Source organism: Purpureocillium takamizusanense, chromosome 11 (genome assembly GCF_022605165.1).
Source record: "Purpureocillium takamizusanense chromosome 11, complete sequence".
Taxonomy (NCBI): domain Eukaryota; kingdom Fungi; phylum Ascomycota; class Sordariomycetes; order Hypocreales; family Ophiocordycipitaceae; genus Purpureocillium; species Purpureocillium takamizusanense.
Window position 1 is genome coordinate 272,885 of NC_063078.1, and position 20,709 is coordinate 293,593.

Sequence of the window (20,709 nt, forward strand, 5' to 3'; positions counted from 1 at the left end):
TGACCCCTGGTGTATTATCGATGCAGCTGAAGGAGGCGCAATATGCCGGGGGGGCCCTCTCGTCCCTACCGTTCTCGCCATCAGCCGGGCCGCGGGGACGCAGGCTGCTGCTGACGGGGCGACGACGGCGCATTGCGAGCTTAGAAACCGTGGACCTTGATGGTCTTGGGGTCTAGCTCAAGGCCTTCCTTCTTGTCGACAAGAAATTCCTGGACATCTTTGCGCTGGTCTCCCTGGAGCTGGATCACCTCGCCCATTTCGGTGTCGTTGACGATGGTGCCATTGCAGGCTGCACGTGCGGGTTAGTTAAGGTGTGCTAGGTGAACGAGCCGACGGGACGGTGGGCGGCGTTGGGGTGAGCGTGGGGAGAAGGGGGGGATAAGACATACCAAACTTCTTCTTGATGACCTTGAGAATCTTCTTCTGGTCGAATTTCTTTGGGAGACCCTGGACAGTGGTCAAAGTTTTACGTCCATTACGCTCTGCGGAGACGACAGGTTAGCACATATGCAAGCTGGCGCGTGACGTGCACTGGGCAGCCGGAAGTTCGACCTCGACCTCACGTGAGGTCGACGAGGAGGCAAGCGACTGGTGCGGGGTCGCGGGGGCGAGGAGACGTACGCTGAATGCGTATATGGATGTAATTCTGCGTCTGCTTGGTTTCTCCGGTGTCTTCGTCGGCTTCGGCGAAGGGGTCTAGAGGTAGTCAACGTTAGCACACAATCGGGGGTTGACATGACGTCTGCGTGAGTGGGCGGCCTGATGCGCTGGGCCTTTCTGCGTTGCTGGTGAGGCGGGGTCCCATGCCGCGGGCGGGCTTGGCTTGGCGCGATTAATCAAAGCCAGCCCCAGGGGGGGCGGCGCAAAGCCTGCTGCGTGCGGCCGCGACGAGCCGCGGGCAACGAGCAGAGGGCGACGAGGGCACAAATGGGCAAAAGTGATGGATCAGAGGGAGGGCGTACCGTAGGTCTTGAGATTTTCGATGGACATAAACTCGGAGGTAACGGGGTGTCGGTGGGAAATGGGTTTTGTAAGGATGGGGCAGTTGGTTTGCAGCGAAAGGCCTGAAGAAATCGCCTCGCTGATTTGTGTGTGTGTTTTGGTTTCGCTGGTTGGGGGACGGCTGGGTTCGCAAGCGAGGACGGCAAGGACGACGATGGAGAGCGGACAAGGTTTCTTTTAATCTGTCGAGAAGAAGGGTGTGCGAGAGCGAAGTCTGCGTACGAGCGTTGAAGTGCGGTGGTGGTGGTAGTGGTGTTGTTGCTGTTGCTTCCTGGGGGTTGGAGGTGAAGGTGAGGGGCGCGGCGGCAATAATGGAAGGAAACGGAATGCCCAGTTAAAATGGAAGAGCGAGGGGCAGTGCGAGGAGCGAGCGAGCGCGGGAGGGAGGGAGAGAGGGCGGGTGGGTGGCCAAAGCAAAAGCGCAGCCCAGCGCAGCCTGGCCCAAGTCAGGCCGGGCCCAGCCAGCCGGTCCAGTCCAATCCAATTCAGTTCAGCGCACCTCAGCGCACCAGCAAGCGGGACCCGCCCCACGCGACGAGGCGAGGCGAGGGCAGAGCGCAGCAGGCTCTTTCATCCAAGGCCGTTCTGCCTGAAAAGTTAGGTGTGCACTCGCACACTCACCACACAGCACATGCACACACTCGCGTAGCGTCACACACGCACGCACACACACACACACACACACACACACCAAGAACGGCGGCGGCACACAGCGTCATCAGCGGACTCGCAGCCCAGCCACCACGGGCAGAGCGGCAGGCCAATGACGGCCGAGGCAAGACGGCCATCGCCAACCCACCGCCGTTTCACTGCAGCCACGGCCAGGCTGGATGACCGGCGGGATGCGCCCTTTCCGTGGCTTTGCGCATGGCATCTGAATAATTCCAGTCCGTCTTGGCCTGCCTGCCTGCTTACCGTCGCTCGCTCACTCATGTAATTGCCCCCGCAACCTTTGTACGAAGTACCCGGGATTGTCTGGGCCCCTGTGGCGTGGGGCAAGAGGACAAAAGTCTGGAGTATAATACGGTGCGGTCCTGCATCAAACTCTGTGCTGCGGCCATGTCCGTTTTGTCCCTGCATGCTGAACGCAGCCATGTGGCGTGCGCCGCATTTGTTGGCTGGCTGGCTGGCTAGCCGGCCGGCCTCACCTGGGACCCGACGCCGTCGCTGCAATGATGGTCATGCTGCGATGCGAGCGACATGATGGGCGCGAGATTTCTCGACGTCTGTCCTGCTCGCCACAGTGGTTACACGTACCCTTTCGCCGCCACTAGTCGTCCATTCGAAGGCACCACAAGGGGCAGAGGCAGCCCTGAAGGCATTGGGCGCAGAGAGAGCGGGTCGGGCCTTCTATGAATGTAGGTACTTGCGGGCGCGCCAGGGCTCTCCGCCGGGCTGTCTCCAGAGACGGAGACACGATCCCGCAAACTAGACATGACCGGGGTGTGCGAGCTCGTGAGCATCATATCGAGAGCACATGGCTCTGCCGTGCATGCGGCGGTGATGTCGTCAAGTCGCCGTGTTGAAGCCTGCAGGGAGACGGTCCGGTGACCCACCGCAGTGCGCGGGCTGCCAATGGCACGGTGTGGATGAGCTGCGCAGGATGACTGGGTGGCGCTCCCCTCCATGGTGCGTGGGTGGATACTACCTGCTGTCTTTCAGGGGTTGCACAGAGGTGTCCAGGCCTGCCAGGGCAGACGCACAGTACTGGACCGCTGTGCTATACTGTGCTGCTGTCGGCTGGTGCCGTGGGGGCAGAGCTGACGTGCAGTTGCAGTGCGACAAGCCGCCTGCCCCTCCCTGCCCCTCATTCGCTGCCGCCCCACCACCTGACGATGAAGCTCGCCTGTCGCGCGTCCCATCGTCGACAACAACGAGCTGCAACATGCTACCCTCCCTCAATATGCAGGGTCAGGTCAGGTTGATGAGCTCCGGATCGTCCTTGTCTTGCGGTGCATACGCTGATTGATGGCCATTTTCGCGATGCAGCCCGTGATGGTCTCACAATCCCTCGCCGACGCAGAAACGACGAGACCCGCAGCTGGCCGACATCCCGGCGTCTCCACCATCTAAAATAAAAACATAGAACTAAGAAAAACACTGTACACACCACCACCCGCTCCAGCCGCAGAAGGGAAGTCCCCAGCGGCATTGTCTTCAGCATGCTCTTTGAGCCCGAGGAGCTGCCGCCGTCCACGCCGCCGCTCTTCGACGACTCGGCCGGCGATGCCTGGGTCCCGCTCTACCGCCATGGCTGCACCTTTGGGCCGGACCTGTTTGTCGACAAGATGATGAACATGGTCCGGAACCCCAACCTAAACTCTAGCTGGCTGTTCCGGGCCGACATTCTCTACGATGACGACGACGACGACGACGATCACGACAACAGAAAAAATGACGATGACAACGAGACCGCCGGCGGTGAGGCGGGGCAGGCGAGTGCTGCCGCGCCCATCCCGCGAGACATCAATGGCTTCCTCCGGCGGCGGACCCTGGTTCGCAAGCTCATCCCGCGCAACGACCGCAGGGACCGGCCCATGGAGCAGACTTGCACGATTCACCGGTCAGAATCCCCTGACGGGCAGCACGTCCGCTCCTTGGTGCTCTACATGCCGCACGCTGCCTCCGCTGCCGAGCTCCCCTTCTACCACCCCAAGGTCTGCGGCATCGCCCACTTACACGAGTGGGAGCCGGCTCGGGGGCTGGGCTCGATATCGACGCACTTCCTGCCCTTCCGGCAAGGCGACCTGGACAACGACCAGAAGCTGCGGCGGATGGCCTACCACCTCCTCGAGATCCTCCACAAGCACGGCCAGGGTGGCGCCTCGGGCTACGTCAAGCGCGTGCACCACGATGTCGTCATCCCGCAGCCCAAGTTCCAGGACCGCTACACGGCGCTCAAGAACAAGTACGCGCGCCAGCTCGTCGATACGTGGGCCGAGTCCACGGACCCTGGGAAACATGTCTTTGAGGACCTCGGCATCGCCGCGTTTCTCATCGAGCTCTGGGATGTCATGTATAAGGACCCCGCCGCGTTCCCCGGCTTCGTCGACATCGGTTGCGGCAATGGCCTGCTTGTCTACATCCTCAACAAGGAGGGGTACGCCGGATGGGGCTTCGACGCCCGCGCGCGCAAGTCCTGGGCGCAATACTGCACCGAGACGACGGCAGGGGGCGCACCGGCCGGCCGGTCCCTCGAGCAGCGTCTCCTGCTACCCCGCGTGGTGCCCCGCTGCAACGACGGCGCGGGCGCGGATACGACGACGACGACGACGAAGCAACAGCTCGATATCGACGCCGACGCCATCCAGGACGGGACCTTCCCGCCGGGGACCTTCATCGTGTCCAACCACGCCGACGAGCTGACGCCCTGGACCCCCATCCTCGGCGCCCTGTCGCGCTGCCCCTTCATCACGATCCCCTGCTGCAGCCACAGCCTCACCGGCGAGCGCTTCCGCGCGCCCCCGCCCCGCGACAGGTCCAAGCCCAAGTCGACGTACGCCTCCCTCGTCGACTGGGTCGCGCACATCGCCGAGGACTGCGGCTGGGACGTGGAGACGGAGCACCTGCGCATCCCCAGCACCCGCAACGTGTGCCTGCTGGGCAGGAGGAGAAGGAGCAGACGACGCGCCGTGGTGGGGGACGGTGGCGGCGACGCTGACCATAATGATGATGATGCCAATGACGACGACAACGACGACGATGTGGACATTGATGCCGTGCTGCACAAGTATGGCGGCGTAGAGGGGTACTTTGCCAACGTGGCGAAGCTGGTCAAGTCTGGGCCGCGCAGCCATTGAGTGAGTGAGTGAGCGGTCTCACCATAACCTACTTCGTAGGTAGGGACAAGCGCGCAGTTGGCGTTGTGGGTAGATAGATGGATGGGGACGCCCTCGACCGAACCTTGGACACAAGACAGTAGACGGTCCATCCCACGCACAAAGACAGTATAAACACGCGAGAACAGAGGCTGTCTGGCAGACAGACGTACATACTGGATGATAGAACCCCGTCATATATAGAACAGACACCCAGCCAACCCACCTAGGGGCCGTGTGGTACCTAAACTCCATAGCCATGCATTGCTCAAACTCTCAAGTGTCCGTTCACAGGCCCCCCCTTTGCCCTGCCCCTTCCGGCTCGACGTTGTCAAAACGCGTCGCCAGGTCCGCAATCTGCTTCATTGTCCTGCGCGCCGTCACCATCGCTCAGATCCTCCATCGCCGTCGTCTTCTGTCCGTCCGCCCGTCCGTCCGCATCGACAAGATATCCAGACACAGGTCGCCCAATGTCCCAGATTCAAGCCCCTCTCCACCCCATCCAAGCCACGACATGCCATGCCATTTGCTCTCCCTCCCCCCTTCTCCCTCCAGATAGTCAAAGACCAAGTCGAGGCTGGCGCCGTAGGTATTTTCTTCATTTCGCCCAAACAATACGTATAAGCAGAGACTCATGCAAAAAAAAAAAAAGAAGACCTGGATGATGCCATTTGCGGGGGTGCGACGGCCCTGCCATCTGGCCGCAGCGTATGCTCGGAAAATTCACAAAAGATGCCGCCGTTGCAAATTCGTGAAAGAGAGAGGAGCGGGGGAAAGAAGACACTCAGATGAACAACAGCAATAACAACAAGTGGTGGTATCTGCAGGAGGGGCATGCGTCGCGCCCTCGTAAAACGTCGTTCATGGTCGTCATCGAAACACCAGATGGACACCCTTTTGGTTCAGTATGCGAACAAGAGCACCTATCGCGCTGGCCCGCGCCATTCATGCATTCTTCCATCTGTCGATGCCCTCTGTGCGAATCTCGCCTCGCGCGTATGCCAAGAGACAAGACCAGCCGTGGGCCGCTACTTATCACTCCTCGTCGTCTTCCTCAATGGGCGCGGGGGTCCGCCGCTCAGTGCGCCTCTTGGGCCGCCGGTGGCGGGAGCTGCTGATGTTGCTGGCCGAGTCGTCGGGCATAATGTCCACGTCGTCGAACCACTCCTCCTCGCTGTTGCCGCCGTCGGCCTCGCTCCCCGCGGTGGTTGCCGTGGCCCACCCCGGCCGCTCGTATCCGGAACCCTGCGAATTGGCGGAGCCCGGATTTGGTAGCACATCGATTCGCTGGCGGCTCTGGAAGTTCTGCATGAGCCCGGCACCCCGCTGCCGCAGGGCCGTGCGGACCATCTCGGCCTTGTGATGGAGCTTCTCGAATGCGTCCTCGAGGATCTCCATGCCCGCGTAAATTTCCCGCTCGATTTCCGCGGCGGCCGCCATCTCCATCTCCTCGTCGTTCGACACGGGTTGTCTTCCGCCAGGGAGGCCCGAAGACGCGAGGCTGATGAAGGATGCGGGCGTAGCGCCCCTCGAATACGGGGAGAACGGGGTCGTGTTCCTTGACCCCATGGCTGATGGGCCCCGTGGTCCAGGGCTCATCGTAGAGCGTCCAAATACTGGCGTCCCTCCCCGCGACTCGACTCCGGCAGCAAAATCATCGGCATCCGCGCCGGACCACAGAAAGCCATCGAACCGTCCGGACGTCAGGATCTCCCACTCCGACTTGTTGATGTTGGAAATAGTCACGAGCAGATCGTGCGTGTGCGGATTCTTGACGAGGTAGGTGACACACTCGGCGTCCCGGGGCGCCTGCTGCAGTCGGTATAGTCGCTGAAGAGACAGGCCGCACTTGACGACAAAGTCGCTTCGCGGGCGGTTTCCAGGTGTTGGGGCGCGTGTCGACGACTTGAGCTCGCGAGAACCAGTCAACAGGGCATTGAAGAAGGGGCGGTCCTCCGCGTCCAGGTTGGTCAAGATGGCAAAGGCCAGCGTCTCGTCGTCCACCTCCTGAGGAGGAGGGACCGGTGCCTCGCCTGTCTTGTTTAGCCACTTGTCCACGGCAGACCGCACCTTTTTGGACTGGCGCAGGTAATGCTCTCTGAACTCTTCCGCAATATCGGGATCCATCTGCACGGGGGACGACGGGCGCGGCGGCGCCTCTGCAGAAATCTCGGCCGCCTTGAGGCTGATCTCTGCAAGGTCAAAGGGCGGCCACTGCGGTAGCTCGATCCGACCGCTCACCCATTCCAGAACGTCACCCCAGGTCAAGCCGCCATGGACCTCATGAGACCGATCACACATGACACAGGTGCAGCCGTGTGGGGGGAGGTCTCGCGAAAACACATTCTCGAGCCGGTCGAGTAGGCGCCGCGCTACCGAGCGATGACCTGTGGCGACGGCGATTGAGCCCTGCTTCGAAAGGACGGTCGAGTACTGTTCAAGGAGGTTGAAGAAGGGCGCAAACAATGTCTCGGCGCCAGCCAGAGGCGGGTTCGACGGCCGTGAGCCGTTTTGCGGCGGCAAGACGGACAAGAAATGCCGCGGTACCGGGTAAGATAAGCCGCCATTTTGCAAGAGGTAATCGACCCGGGGTATGTCTTGGATGTCGACAGCGGGAGGCGGTGGAGGAGGAGGAGGAGGAGGCGCGGGTGCCGCAGAGGCAGGTGTCGCCGTCTTGGAGGGATAGTCGTGATGACCGACATCGGGCGTCGAAGATGGCTCGTTCTTGACGTTTCCATAAAGCGGGAACTGAGTGGAAGGGGTCGGCGTCTTGGGGGACGAGTCCTGAACGCTCGACGGTGAGGATTCGTCGTCCCTGGGCTCATGCCGCCGCGAGCTGCTCCTCGTCGAGTCCGTCCGCTTGATCGAGTGCCGTGAGGAGCTGGACCGGACCGAACCAGACGGGCGCAGCTTCTCGTGGGCCCTGAGCTTTGGAGATTTGATGTAGGTGGCCTGGCTGGACGAGCCGGATTTGCGGCTGACCTTTGAGGCCTTGTCGTCGGTGCGCGAGCCAGACCGGGACGCGGGCGAGGCAGGGTCGTCATCCCTCGGTGGCCTTTCCGATCTCCTCTTGTGCGCCGCCACGTCCGTCTCGGGAGGGCTCGGTGGGCGAGACGACTTCTTCGAGGTCGACGACTTGCGAGGTAGCTCGGCCGACTTGGAGCGGCGCTCCTCGTCACCGGCGTCGGTTGGCTCCGGCGTCAGGGGGTGCGACGACTGCTTGCCGGACAGGTCCTCGCGGCTGTGCACGGCCTCTTTGCTGTGCGCCTTGCTGAACGTCGGGTAGGGCAACGAGATGCGTGGTCGCTCGAGCGATATCCTGGAGACCCCGGGGGCCAAGTCGCTCGTCGACGCTGACCGCTCCCGGGCGTCGTCTCTGTCCTTGTCCTTCTTGCGGTGCCGCTTCGCCGGCGACGACACGTGCGAGTGCAAGTCGCTGCCGCCTTCGCCGCCAAGCTTGCTGCGCGACTTGGACGAGCGGTGGTGGCGGTGCTCGCGGTCTTTGTCGGGTTTCCGCTCCGACTTGGAGCGGCGGGCCTTGTCGCGCGGCACGTCATCGGCACCGGCGACAGAGGCAGCGGCGGCGGCGTCGACGGCGGCGGCGTCACGATCCTTGGAGGGCATCTTTTTTTTCGGTATCCTCAAACCATCGGGCAGGCGGGTCGGAGGAACGGCGGCCCAGGCAAGGAGAAAAAAATGTGACTCCTGGGCGAGATGATGGGGGGGGCAAGAGGCAAGGGCTGCGTCGTGGTCGATGTCGAGGCTGATGAGGTGTGGCGTCGGATGGGAGCTTTTTTGGGGAGGGGTGGTGGTGAGGTTCGGGGGCTTCAGGCACTGATGACTTCACAGCCTAGCACACCTCAGGTACTGACTGCCCTTTGGGGGAGCCTGGACTAACGGGAGCAGCCGTTGGGTTGGCGCTTGCGGGCGGGCGGGCGGGTGGGCGGTTCGACGACACCAAGAGCTGCCCTGCACTGTGGCCGACGAGCCAGTGAGTTTGGAGCGGACGCGAAAACGATTCGAAGGGACGGGAGTGATGCCCAGCGCTGCTGCCGCGCAGTTGGGCAATTCATAAGCTTACAGTAGCGTGGGATGCTTTTCCCTCCTTCTTGTTGATGCGTCGCACAAACGAGAGTTGTCGCCCGTCGCTGAACGATGGATGGATGGATGGACGGGATGGATGTGAGGAGCTTCGAGCTGGCAGGCGTTGAGCGAGCGGTGCAGCGCGAGTGAAGGTACCTTACCTTTGGCGCTTCGCTGCGCTGTGGGCGTGGGGCTGCTACCCCTCTCGCCAACCAACACAAGCCGAGACCTTCCAATGACTTTTTTTTTTTGGCTGCCAGTGCTGGGCCGCTGTCACAAGCGCCCGGCCACCTGGTACTAATGTATGTGCAACCAACAGTTCCAGCTTGCGAGGCCGCATGCTCGAGGTATCCGCTCTGTACGTATCACTCACTGCACTGCACTGCACTGCACTGCATGTACTATACCGCTCGATCTCCGAGGCCCAACAGTGGCACGGAGACGTCGTCGAAGCGCTTGGCAAATGGCACCCATCCCACCACATAGTTATGGGGTACCTGAGGGTGGAATCTGAGGTGGTGGCTAAATAAGGTGGTACCTCGGGCCTGGTGGGTGGGGGAGGGGGGGACGTTGAACAGCCGCTGGGGGGTCCTGCGCCAGCAGCCAGCCCGCTGATGAGGGCCGATCTCGCCCGGCGCGCTGCCCAGGCGCATGATTGGCTTCCACCTCACCACTGATTCTCGCCCGCGCCAGCGCACCCCTCGATGCGTGCCATCGTGCAGGTACCTTTACTCCCTCCAACCACCTACACGCGGCGACTGCCATTGTTGGATACTAACGGCAGGCTGCCGCGTCCCCTTTGACACGTTACAGGCTCGCCAGGGCAAGTGTTTGAAACCTTCACGAGGCCCACAGCTCCTCTTTATTGTCTGTACGGGAGTGCATAATGGACCTTTCAGGGCCTTGACGTCCCGCCATCGACCCCAGGCAGGCGCCAGAGAGAAAAAGAAACCCCCCTCGTCCAACTACGTGGCTGGCCGCTGCGAGGGCTCAGACTGCACATCCCGGTCCTATCGTACTTGTTGATAATCTTAGTTAGGCACTGTGTTCATAGAGTCTTTGCCGTCGTCGTCGTCGTCGTCATGGGAACGAGACCAGGCCCCTGCCACCTCTGGCGCCCACTGTCTAGAACCTTGACGACGATATTGATGATGATGCGGCCCTCTCTCGTTCACCGCCTTATCAAAACGCCCCTCGCAGACCCAAAAGGAGGAGCAAGTGGAGCGCAGCCACCGAGCCCAGACAGACAGGGCCCAACCTCGCTAGTATTACTACGAAGTACTATAAGTTATCATCATCAGCTCGTCAGGACCCTGTCCGCTCTGCTTTTTTCGCTTGCTGGGGTGGGGGGCGGGTATTGCAGACTGGCAGTGGCATGTTCTCGCGTTGCCGAGGATATTGACCCCGTGGATCCTGGAAGGCGAAGAGCGCGTACGATTGGAGAAATATGGCATGGCTGTTGTCTAGGCGGCACTTCCAGAGCTCGGCTTTTTCCTCATAAAGGCGCTATCCTACTCCGTACCCATCGAGGGGTTGGCCTGTTGGCCATTGGGCACCAGTGGAATAGGGACGGGGGCAAGTCGCCCAACCATTATGTGGCCACTGCCTACCGCCCTTCGATCAACGAGATAGCAAACCGACGGCTCCTCTCGGCGCGAACGTCGTGTCCATTTGTATGCACAATGCATTGCATTGATACCATGTCTATCTATTTACAAGGGACGACAGCCCGAAAAGTCCCCTATCACAAAAGGCTTCGTCGGCTCGAAGCGCACGTCTAGTGCCAATAAGCATGCTCTCTACGTCATGTTCATGTAGTCCTCTTCATCAAAGTCTCCTCCCAACGCCATGGCTTAATGTGCCGCGATAACATTTTCCATCTTCCACGACCGACCTGGTTCAGCCAAACGGCGCTCTCGCCCTAGCCTTTACAGCCGGTCGAGCAGACCCCGGCTCTCCAACAGCAGGATAATCTCGTGCACGATGGAGCGGACGTTCTGCTTCTCGAGGTCCACCACCAGATCCGCCTTGGCGGGCTTCTCATACGGGTCGTCGACACCGGTGAAGCCCTTGATCTCACCGGCACGCGCCTTCTTGTAGATGCCCCGGCGATCGTTCTTCTCGCAGTACTCGAGAGGCGTGGCAACGTGGATGAGGAAGAAGGGACCCGATTTTTCGATGAGCTCTCGCGCCTGCTGGCGAGCATCGTCGAAGGGGGCGATGGGGGCGGCAATGACGGCGGCGCCGGCCTTGGTCAGCTCGGAAGCGACGAAGGCGATACGAGAGATGTTCAGGTCACGGTCCTGACGGCTGAAGCCCAGCTCTGACGACAGCTCGTGGCGCACAGTCTCGCCCAGCAGCATCGACACCGGCCGGCCGCCGCCCTGGTTGAGCGTCGTCTGCAGCGCGCGAGCGATCTGGTCCTTGCCGCTGTTCTGGTAGCCAGTCATGAAGACGGTGAAGCCCTTCTCGGCCGGCAGGGGGTTCTGCTCGCGCAGCACCTTGACGACCTCGGGGTACGAAAACCACGCGGGGATCTCCTTGCCCGTGCGGAGGCGGTTGCGCAGCTCCGTGCCCGAGATGTTCATGGTGCGGGTGCCCTCGGGGATTTCGTTGGCGGGCATGTACTCGTCCTTGTCGGGGATGTAAATCATCTCCTGGAACTCGACCATCTTGATGCCGAGCTCGTCCTGGTACTTCTGGACAAGCTCCTGGGCCTCGTAAGGGCCGTAATGGTCCTTGCCGTGCTTGTTCTTGCCAGGGCCGGCGTGGTCGCGGCCCACAATGAAGTGAGTGGCGCCGTGGTTCTTGCGGATGACGGCGTGCCAAAGCGCCTCGCGGGGACCGCCCATGCGCATGGCCAGGGGCAGCAGGGCCAGGGCAGCCATGCCGTTGGGGTATCTCGGCAGCAGCGCCTTGTAGACTCGGACGCGGGTGAAGTGGTCAATGTCACCCGGCTTGGTCATGCCAACGACCGGGTGGATCAGGACGTTGGCCTGCTGAGACCGCGCGGCACGCACCGTCAACTCCCGGTGGGCACGGTGCATCGGGTTTCGGGTCTGGAAAGCAACGACCTTTTGCCAGCCGAGCTTGTTGAAGTGGGATCGGAGCTCCGCGGGGGTAACTAGGCGAGTTAGCACACTGCCCGGAGAGCCATTGGCCGCACGGGCTTTCATTCACTTACAGCGCAGGTCGAGGAAGTCGTAGTGCTCTAAACGGTTGATGGCCTGCAGCTTGCCACCAACATAAAAGTTCTTGGCGACGCTGAACAGGTGCTTGACGCCGGGGTGGGTGTCGTCATCGCTGCCGAAGACGAGCTTGGCCTCCTTGACCCTGGATGCGCTGTTAGCAGCCCGCGCTCGCTGAAAGCCAATTGACCCGTGAAACGTACTTGTCTGGCTGGTAGACGTCCTCGACCGTCAGGATGGCCAGGTTGCGGTCATCTCGGTGGTCGCGCAGAGTGAGCCTGGCGCCGGCCTTGATGCCGAGCTGCTCGATCTGGGCCTGGTCGACATCGAGCGTGATGGGCATGCTGAACAGGGCGCCATCGGTCAGGCGGTTGTTCTCCACGACTCTAATCGACTGTTAGCATTTGCGCCTGCCCTTCTTTACGAGCGCCGTGGTGGAAACGCACCCATTGTAGTCCTTCTCCGTCATGAAGCCTGAGGGAGCAGCCCTGTCAGCACCGAGCCCCGCCATCAACGTCAGCCGGGCGCGGGGCAGCGCGACGAACCTTCGAGGGGGGAAAAGCCGCCATTGAGAATCAGCTCGAGATCACAGAGGTGGCGATCGGTCAGAACAACGGCAGGGAGGCCCTCAGCCTCCGCGGCGAGCTCGGCCTGTCGGGGCAGGTCGCGGGCAAACAGGTCCTTTAGGACGCCGCCATTGGGTGTGTTGGCCATGATGGAGTGGAGGGAAGGGGTATCAAATTGGGCGTGAGGAAGATGGGCAGGAGGCGCAGAGTTCCAATCGCTGCCGCAGAGGTCTGGACGGCGGGTTAGATATTATAGGTAGTCCTTTTCAGTCCGCAGCCGGAGGTCTGGTCCTGGAGCTGGCCCACAGGTGCGATCACGCAATGGTGGGGGAGGGAAAGCTAAGCAGAGCCAAGTGGCTGGAACGTGCGATGGAAGGCAGCCCGGGAGTCGGGGGTGGGATTGGGGTGGAGGAGGAGGGCAGCCACGGTACCTTGTGAAGACGTCAGGAAGGATGGTGGTGCCTTGCTTGATGGGAATGTCGCAGACGGGCGAGGGACGGAAAGGGATAGAGGAACGGTCGAGGCGACCAGCAAGTATATAGGGCGACGGCCTCGTTTATATGCGACCTGACCTGGCCTGGAACGCGGCACCGCTCAATGCCTGGGATTTTATTTTTATTCGTTTCACTGAGACAGGCAGACAAACTGGGCATCTCCGTCCGGTGCGTGCCCCTCGTCCGGTGCCGTTCGCGGGAGCGACGCAAAGCGCGGCGCTGGACCTGGATGGCGGCTCCACCTGCGGCGCAAAAGGGTGGGATGGAGGTTTTTTTCTGGGGCCAAGTCCCTGACGATGACGTGCTCGGGGACGTCGCTGGCGAGGTTCCGCTTGGCGGTCGTCGAGGCCAATCGGCGGCATTGAGGTGCAGCGGTACGTGAGTCTTTTGTGTCGCCCTCCCGAACTGCTGGTGCAGGGCATTTTGTGAGAGGTTTGTAATGTACATGCGCGTGCAGATGTGCTTGCGCGTGGGCCGGCACGTTTGGGGAATGTCATCACCGTGAATGTGTGTTACAGTGATACAGGCCACGCCCGCTGCACGTCAACCGCGGGAGTGACGGCCCCGGGCGCCTCAACTCATTGGAATACGACTTGTTGATGCGTCAGGGGATTTGAAGACGACTCCAGCGGCAGTTGCTACTTGGCACTCTTGCCCGTCGCTGACTAGAATGAGCCTCGCAGTTCCCACGTCGAAAAAGGCAGGCGCTGCCGTCGTCGTCGTTCTCGCAGCAGGTGCCTGCCACTTGGCTCGGATGTCGGCTCCGTGGGCCAGCGACGCCCCGTGTCCGTCCGCCGCGAGCTGCAATCGCGCCCTGGCGACGGTTTCAATCTCTTACACGGTTGGTCGTGCGTATTGCTTCAGTAAGCAGTCGCTTTCACCCTGTTGCGGCCTATGCGCCATCTTCTCCGCCGCCTCGCCGGACTGATTATCAAGCAAGTCAAGATGGCATTCATCGGGCCGTCGGCCCCCCCAGCCCAGGCTTAAATGGAGTTGGAGACGGCAGCCCCGCAGCCCCTCCGTGCCTCCACGTTTCCCACTCAAAGCAATGCGGCCGCGAATTTTGTCATCCTCCCAATGCAGATCTCGATCCTTGGGCTCGAGAGTGCCAGTTCGGGCTGTCTATCCTCGGAACGTCCCCTTGTACCTTCGGTGAAGCAGCGGGTGAATAAAGGACGGTCGATCATGGATCATTTAATGGAGCCGCCTAGAGTCTTGAATTTCAAAATTCTTGAACCCGTTTCGCGCCCGCCCCATATCCGAAGCACTACCCTGCGTTTGGTTTTAATTGATGAGAATTGCGATTGGCAAGACTTGGCGTTTCGGGTCGCGCCGCCACCGAACATGATTACGTTGTCTATGAGTGGGCATTCGAGTGCCGTCTCAACATAGACCCAGAAGCGTATTGCTGTCTCGTACGCGCTCATGCCGAACGGGACAGCAGCGAGCTATGCCAGAGCTACAGGGCAGATACAGGCATGTCAGATCAGGCCTTGTTAAATTAGCCCCTAAGCCCTTCTCATACATTAGTACCTAGGAGGGCAATGGCCTTTCGCGCAATATAGGGATGGGCTTCGACACATGCTGTCAACCAACACAGTCTCTGGCCAGCGCTCCTCAATGGACCGACAGGCTCGGTGACTCTCTCACAGATGCCACGGGCAGTCGGTACCGCACGTCCATCTGCCAAGCCTTCACGATCCCTTCCAGGCACGGCAATCAACACGTGGGGGCCTGGCCAAGACAATCGTCATGCGACTACTCAACCCATGGACCTCGCCGAACGACGACGAGCCATTGGCGACAGAGATATCCCCTCCCGCACATCGCAAATGGGGCACGAACCTGTATCCCCACAATACATTGCACACGACTCTTGGCTTGTTGCGGGCACGCGGGGTCTTGGGGATCAGCTTGAGCAGCGTCTGCCTCTATACGCCGCCCGCGTCAAAATAGGGGCAATGTCGGGGTACTGCTCGAACCACCTTGGAACTGTTAGCGGCGCCCGTGCTTTGAGTTACCATTCCGGGAATTGGGGAACAAGAAACGGTGCTACCGGCACGATCCTCAATTGTCAATGTTCGTCCCTTGCTTTCTAATCAAAGGGCCGGAGTTGGGGGTGCTTGGCATTCATTTAAGCAGTTGGCCCCAGCAGCATGCACAGGTGCTGCGATGGCCATGGTTGAGCGTCTTGACCATCTTACCCGGCAGCTCGCTCCCCGACAATTACCTTATGCGTCTGACAAAGCAGGGTTTTCGTGCCTCTGCTGCGAAGCCTTCATACGGCGCCATGCGTCCCTTGAGTCAGTACCGCCGCGCTTGTTAGACGGTTTGGAGGCTCGGGCGGGTGCACTGCTCGATGAGCGGCATTTGCGACGGGAGAGAGCAGACTAAGAGCCGGCAGCACAGGGCGCCCGCGGCCACGAGCGACCCCGCGTCAGCTCGGTTCGATGCATGCTTTATCCACCGACAGATCTCATCCAGCTCAACTGGAACTACGTGCTTTGTACGAAGTACGTATTGTATTGCGTGTCTAGTGCGTACGGCACTTGTGATCAACCGGTATACGAGATGGCTGGCCGAGACGGCTGCTTGGCAAGGAAGTCATCGCAGGCCACGACACCGGCAGCTTTGCCACAAGTGCCTGCCACGAGTGCCAGCCACCGACGTCCCCTCACCTTCTGGAGCCAGCAGGGGTGTTTGGCGGCGAGATGCTCATGTCCGAGACAGCCGGCCGGCCGGCTTGATTCCACGCCTTAGCACCATTGGTGGCTGGCCTGCCGCACCACAACACACACTCGCATGCGAAGCACAGGGGCTTCATGGCTGCGCCACGGCCTGCATCCCTGCCTCGTTGCGCTGGCGTGGCTGGCAAGCGCCGGTTTTGCGTGGAAATATCAACGTCTGGCAGGGCTGGCGGGAGAGCTAGGGGTTAAAACCCGATAAACTGGACCCATCTCGTATTGACTGATGAGCGTGCCATGGCGCCATCAGGAACGGCACGACGGGGCTGTGTCGTAGGCGACCTGTATCAACCAAGTGCGTCGCCACGGGTCTCCCATTTCACCCCGCGGCGAGGTAACACCACTGTAGGGCTTTGGTGCGAAGCGCCCGTGGCCAAGTCAACTTAAAGGTAATGCAGGTTAGCACTTGCGCTTCCCGCTGCCCCGAGCGTTATTGCCATGTACCTGGCCGGCCACCACTCACGGCTAGACAAACAACCTCTCCTCCACATCTGTGCCGTCAAGCTCCCGCGTTCTCCCCAAACCATCAACAAACCTCACACCATCCGCCGTCCTCAGCGGAGCGTGGAGCCCGCAATCAGCAATTCGCCAGCGTTGCGGCACGGCTCGAGCAGCGCCATCCAGGTAGCTGCCAGTGGTTGGTCGACTTGCTCTTGTTAGCGCTTGCTGCTGCGTCTCGGCGCATTGCTCCACCATCTCGACCAAATCACGGGCGGGATCCCACTGATCCCTCCCTCCGTCAGCTTTGCGCACCGACAGCGTGCATTACGTTGCGGTGCGGTGCGGTGCGGTGCGGTGCTTTGCTCAAACAACGGCGCCCGACGAATCACTCCTGCCGGTCCATCTCAGGCCTCCGCAATCGCCATCGCTGGCGTCCCGACTCTCGCTTCATCAACCTCTGGTCCGTCGAACGGCAGCTGTTGCCGTCTGCCGCTGACTGACTGCCTGACAGCCGCCATTGTCCGTTCTCACAATCCGTCGCTCTCCTGAGACAGCCTCCCGAGACATCTTCTTTTCTTAGCACTCGGAGACGCCGGCCGTCCCGATCCATCCATGTCTTTGCCGACCGGTGCTCTGCCATCAAATTAATCATCTCCGCCGTCCAAGACGCCCCCTAACAAACCTCTATCGTCGCGACGTGAGATACTGCCCGCCAAACGGGATACGGACCACGCTTACGCCATCCCTTCGCTCGACTCCGACACTGCCGTCCGCCGCCGTCGCGGTAGCGCAAGCCATCATCATGGCCTTGCCAACGAGGCCTCTGGCCTCGACCCTCTTTGTGCTCTTGTCCTTGGGCTGCCTGCTACTGTCAACCGTCTTGGGCGCAGACACGGTCTACATCAAGGGCTATGGAATCGATGGCAAGGAGCGCGAGCTCGACGTCAATCGATACCCTGCGCTCTACACGCGCGACTTCGATGATTGCCTCGGCGGCGAGAGCTTGTTCAATGTCACCAAATTCGACGCGGCCTACTACGCCGACAATCTCACTGTGCTTTTCCATCTGGACGGCACCACAAACATCCGAAAGGAGAGTCTCGTTCGTACGTGTACCAGTGCCTGCCCGGATGCTGGGCATCTTCTTTCTAACCTCATCCTAGTGCACATCGCGGTCGAGGCGTACGGCGAGAACCGATTCAACTTGACGTACGACCCGTGCAAGGCCAACATTGCGAGCTTGTGTCCACTAAACGCCACCGTGCCCGTCACCGCGTTCGCCGTCATCCCCATCTCTCCCAATGATGTTCGCGGCATTCCCTCGATCGCGCTCGGCATCCCCGACCTCGAAGGCTTCGCACGCCTACGAATCTTTGCCAATTCGACACAGACCGAGATTGGCTGTTTCCAAGCCGTCATGACCAACGGCAACAGCTTTTCGCAGCCACAATCTGTCGGTGTCGTCATGGGCATCCTGACCGTCTTTGCCGTGGTGGCTTCGTTCATGACGGCCATATACGGTGTCAGCATTGCGCATATGCGCATGCACTATGCGAACTCGTTCGCCGTGCTCGTCATATTCGAAACGTTCCAGTCCATCTTCTTCTCGGGCACGCTGTCTGTTAATTGGCCCAGTGTCCTCCCGGCATGGTGGAGCAACTTTGCATGGTCCGCCGGCATGTTCGCCAACGACCAGCTCGTGCGATCCATCAGCTCCTTCACCGGAACCAACGCTGACATTAGCCAAGTTGGCGGTGCGGGGTCTGTTCCCATCAACAATGGAGGCGGCCTGACACAGCAAATCTACGGCAGGTCTCTGACTGAGCTGATGACGATTGACAGACACGACGCGCCTGCTCTTGCGCGCCGGGCGACGCATAACGCCAGCGATCCATACGACTACACCTGGAATGGCGGGCCTCGGATCCCAGGCATGCCTATGCCGGGCACCTGGCCGGGTTTCGGCGGCACCCTGTCGGCTGTCAATATCCCCCCTGCCGAGGCCTTCCTCGTTGGCTTGATCTGGTTCCTCGTCATCTTCGGCGGCATGGCAGTACTAATCGTGCTAGCCAAGCTTACTCTGGATCTGCTGGTCAAGCTCAAGGCCATCAAGACGGACGGATTTGACTATTTTCGCTCTCACGTCGGTGGATACCTCGTCTCGACCCTGCTCCGAACGCTCTTAATCGGCTTCTTCGCCATGATGACCCTCGCCATGTTCCAGTTCTCGGCGCGAGGCCCGGCAGGACCTACTGCCGTGGCAGCCATCGTCTTCGTCATCTTTCTGGCTGGCCTGGGCGGCATCACCGCCTACGCCTGTTACTTTAGGCTCCGGGACGGCAAATTCGAGGTCGGCCCCGACACGGTGCGGCTGGAACGCGGGACCATCTTTAAGAAGGTGCCGTTCTTGGCTACAACCAGGGAGAGCCAGCTGGGCGAGCGGGAAACGGCGGACCGGCGATACTTGGTCGGCACAATCCCCTTCTTCCGCATCAAGTTTACCGACCACGACCCAAACAGGACGCCTGTGCACCAGGATGAGGCGTTTATCAAGAGGTTCGGATGGCTGGCCGCGCGATACCGTCGCTCGAGGTGGTGGTTCTTTGCCGTGTACGTGGGCTACCTGTTCGTCAGGGCATGCTTCGTCGGGGGCGCCGTGCGCAGCCCACTGGCTCAGGTGTATGGGCTGTTCATCTTTGAAATCCTGGCGCTCCTCATCATCATCAAGATGAATCCGTTTGAGGGCAACCGAAACACGGCAATCGCCGTCTGGATGCTCTCTATATCCAAGATCATCACGACGGGCCTGTCTATTGCCTTTCTGCCGGACTTTAACATCAACCGCATTGTCGCCACGGTCCTGGGCGTCATCATCATAGTTGTCCAGGGGTTTCTCGCGGTGGCTGTCTTGATACTCATTGGGCTCGGCATGCTATCAAGCTGGATGTCTCTATCGCGCAACCGAGAAAAGTTCCCCGGCCTGCTTGAGCAGTCCCGAGTCCGATACTTTGAGCATATCGACGCGCGGGCCGGAGACCTGCCTCCGCCGCCGAAGACGAAGGAGAAGAAGAAGAAGAAGGGGGAGAAGGAAAAGCAGCCAGAGCCGTCCCAGCCTTACTTCAACGTTCGGGACGTGCGGCGGGCTCCCAAGATTGAGGATGAGTCTGCCACGGCGGAGGGGGTTCTCGAGCCACCCGGCCCTCCTGGGCTATCCAGTGCCGCAGCTAGCATCCGACGCAGCCGAGCGAATAGTGCAAGCTCGCGCTGCTCGGTCGCCAGCGTCTCCCGCCCCGGTCGACCGCATCGCACATCTTGGAGCACCAAAGATGTTGCGCAGTGGGACGCCGAGATGAGCAGGGGAGACAGCGCCAGAACCTCGCGCGGAAGTTCCTTGCGACTGTCCGGGCTCGCCAACCGAGACTCTCATGGCACCCATACGCCGACAAGAAGACCTCCGATGACGCCAATGGAGGAATCCTTTGAGGACCCCATGCTAGACATTCCACCAAACATTGCCGAGTCGACATCGAGGACTGGGTCGTCTCTTGGTGAGTCGGAGGAGGCCAGGAAGAAGGAAAACATGACGGAGGAGAGGCCGCCAGTGACGCCTTTGACGGCATCGAGCCACGAAGAGTCCAAGGGCGAGACGCTGGAAACGGATACGGCCGACACTGATCCGGAGACCAACGCTCAGAGGGACGAGCCGGACACAGGGGCGCCTCAGAAAACCGAGGATGGGACGAAGGCCTCTACGACACAATAATCGGGCACTTCGCGTCTTTTGTGTGCTGGCGCCCGACGTGCTCGGAGACTGGCTAGCTACCGGGATAAAGGGAGAGCATGAAGCGGCATTGAAGTCGCCTGGCTTTGAGATCAGGCAGGCGTTGGGGAGTGAATTTCATACACATCATCATAGGGTACCGTCTATATAGATAGAGGCTAGGATTCGGCTTTACTAGAACGTCGAGAATGGTTTAAGGCATCGCGGGTTTAAGCCTTAGTAATAGAACTATCCATTATAACAAATATAATTACGTAAGTATAGCTCTTATTATATACTTATACGATACTTATATTTATAGCGTTTATATTCTAATAGAAGAGGTCCCTAGTGTTACCTACGTATAAACTACTAAGTTATAGTACTTAAACTTTAAGTACCTAAACGTAACTCTATCCCTAAAGCCTCTATATTATACTATACGGTATTTTAAGTATTAATGCATAGAGTGAAATTACCTATAGGACTATAACGCTATAGTTTTAAAGTATATAGTATGCGTTTAAGTTAGCTAATATAAGGACTATAAGTCTATAGTCTTTAATATTTAGAATAGCTATTAAGTAACTATATAACTATAGCCTATACGCTA

The 20,709-nt window shown here is 60.0% G+C and overlaps 5 protein-coding genes across 5 annotated transcripts; 2 read left to right on the forward strand and 3 right to left on the reverse strand.

The window, feature by feature from the left end:
- Window positions 1-140: 140 nt before the first annotated feature.
- Window positions 141-990, reverse strand: SUI1 (Eukaryotic translation initiation factor eIF-1; the record flags this gene model as incomplete). The annotated part of the gene is made up of 4 exons (XM_047991692.1): window positions 141-289; window positions 390-482; window positions 622-696; window positions 963-990. 4 exons carry the CDS (start codon window positions 988-990, stop codon window positions 141-143), a joined length of 345 nt encoding a protein of 114 aa, XP_047847704.1.
- A 1,877-nt stretch (window positions 991-2,867) lies between these two features.
- TRM44 (tRNA(Ser) (uridine(44)-2'-O)-methyltransferase) lies at window positions 2,868-5,083 on the forward strand. The gene has a single exon (XM_047991693.1). It carries the CDS (start codon window positions 3,165-3,167, stop codon window positions 4,800-4,802), a length of 1,638 nt encoding a protein of 545 aa, XP_047847705.1. The 5' UTR covers window positions 2,868-3,164; the 3' UTR covers window positions 4,803-5,083.
- On the reverse strand, window positions 4,928-8,746 carry JDV02_009991 (uncharacterized protein). The gene has a single exon (XM_047991694.1). It carries the CDS (start codon window positions 8,442-8,444, stop codon window positions 5,856-5,858), a length of 2,589 nt encoding a protein of 862 aa, XP_047847706.1. The 5' UTR covers window positions 8,445-8,746; the 3' UTR covers window positions 4,928-5,855.
- A 1,824-nt stretch (window positions 8,747-10,570) lies between these two features.
- Window positions 10,571-13,257, reverse strand: MET3 (Sulfate adenylyltransferase). Its single transcript, XM_047991695.1, has 6 exons — window positions 13,089-13,257; window positions 12,637-12,888; window positions 12,538-12,565; window positions 12,295-12,477; window positions 12,088-12,236; window positions 10,571-12,027 (listed from the first exon to the last, which is right to left on the reverse strand). Exons 2-6 carry the CDS (start codon window positions 12,803-12,805, stop codon window positions 10,832-10,834), a joined length of 1,725 nt encoding a protein of 574 aa, XP_047847707.1. The 5' UTR covers window positions 12,806-12,888; window positions 13,089-13,257; the 3' UTR covers window positions 10,571-10,831.
- Window positions 13,258-16,300: 3,043 nt separating this feature from the next.
- On the forward strand, window positions 16,301-20,383 carry JDV02_009993 (uncharacterized protein). Its single transcript, XM_047991696.1, has 2 exons — window positions 16,301-17,442; window positions 17,500-20,383. Exons 1-2 carry the CDS (start codon window positions 17,139-17,141, stop codon window positions 20,097-20,099), a joined length of 2,904 nt encoding a protein of 967 aa, XP_047847708.1. The 5' UTR covers window positions 16,301-17,138; the 3' UTR covers window positions 20,100-20,383.
- Window positions 20,384-20,709: the final 326 nt, after the last annotated feature.

Bases quoted from the DNA above. Each gene is read 5' to 3' on its own strand.
- JDV02_009991 (XM_047991694.1), bottom strand. From the start codon at position 8,444: ATGCCCTCCAAGGATCGTGACGCCGCCGCCGTCGACGCCGCCGCCGCT.
- JDV02_009993 (XM_047991696.1), top strand. From the start codon at position 17,139: ATGGCCTTGCCAACGAGGCCTCTGGCCTCGACCCTCTTTGTGCTCTTG. The intron at 17,443-17,499 runs GTACGTGTACCA...ACCTCATCCTAG, and splicing joins CCGAAAGGAGAGTCTCGTTC to TGCACATCGCGGTCGAGGCG.
- TRM44 (XM_047991693.1), top strand. From the start codon at position 3,165: ATGCTCTTTGAGCCCGAGGAGCTGCCGCCGTCCACGCCGCCGCTCTTC.
- MET3 (XM_047991695.1), bottom strand. From the start codon at position 12,805: ATGGCCAACACACCCAATGGCGGCGTCCTAAAGGACCTGTTTGCCCGC. The intron at 12,237-12,294 runs GTACGTTTCACG...CAGCGCATCCAG, and splicing joins GACGTCTACCAGCCAGACAA to GGTCAAGGAGGCCAAGCTCG. The intron at 12,028-12,087 runs GTAAGTGAATGA...TAACTCGCCTAG, and splicing joins CGACTTCCTCGACCTGCGCT to TTACCCCCGCGGAGCTCCGA.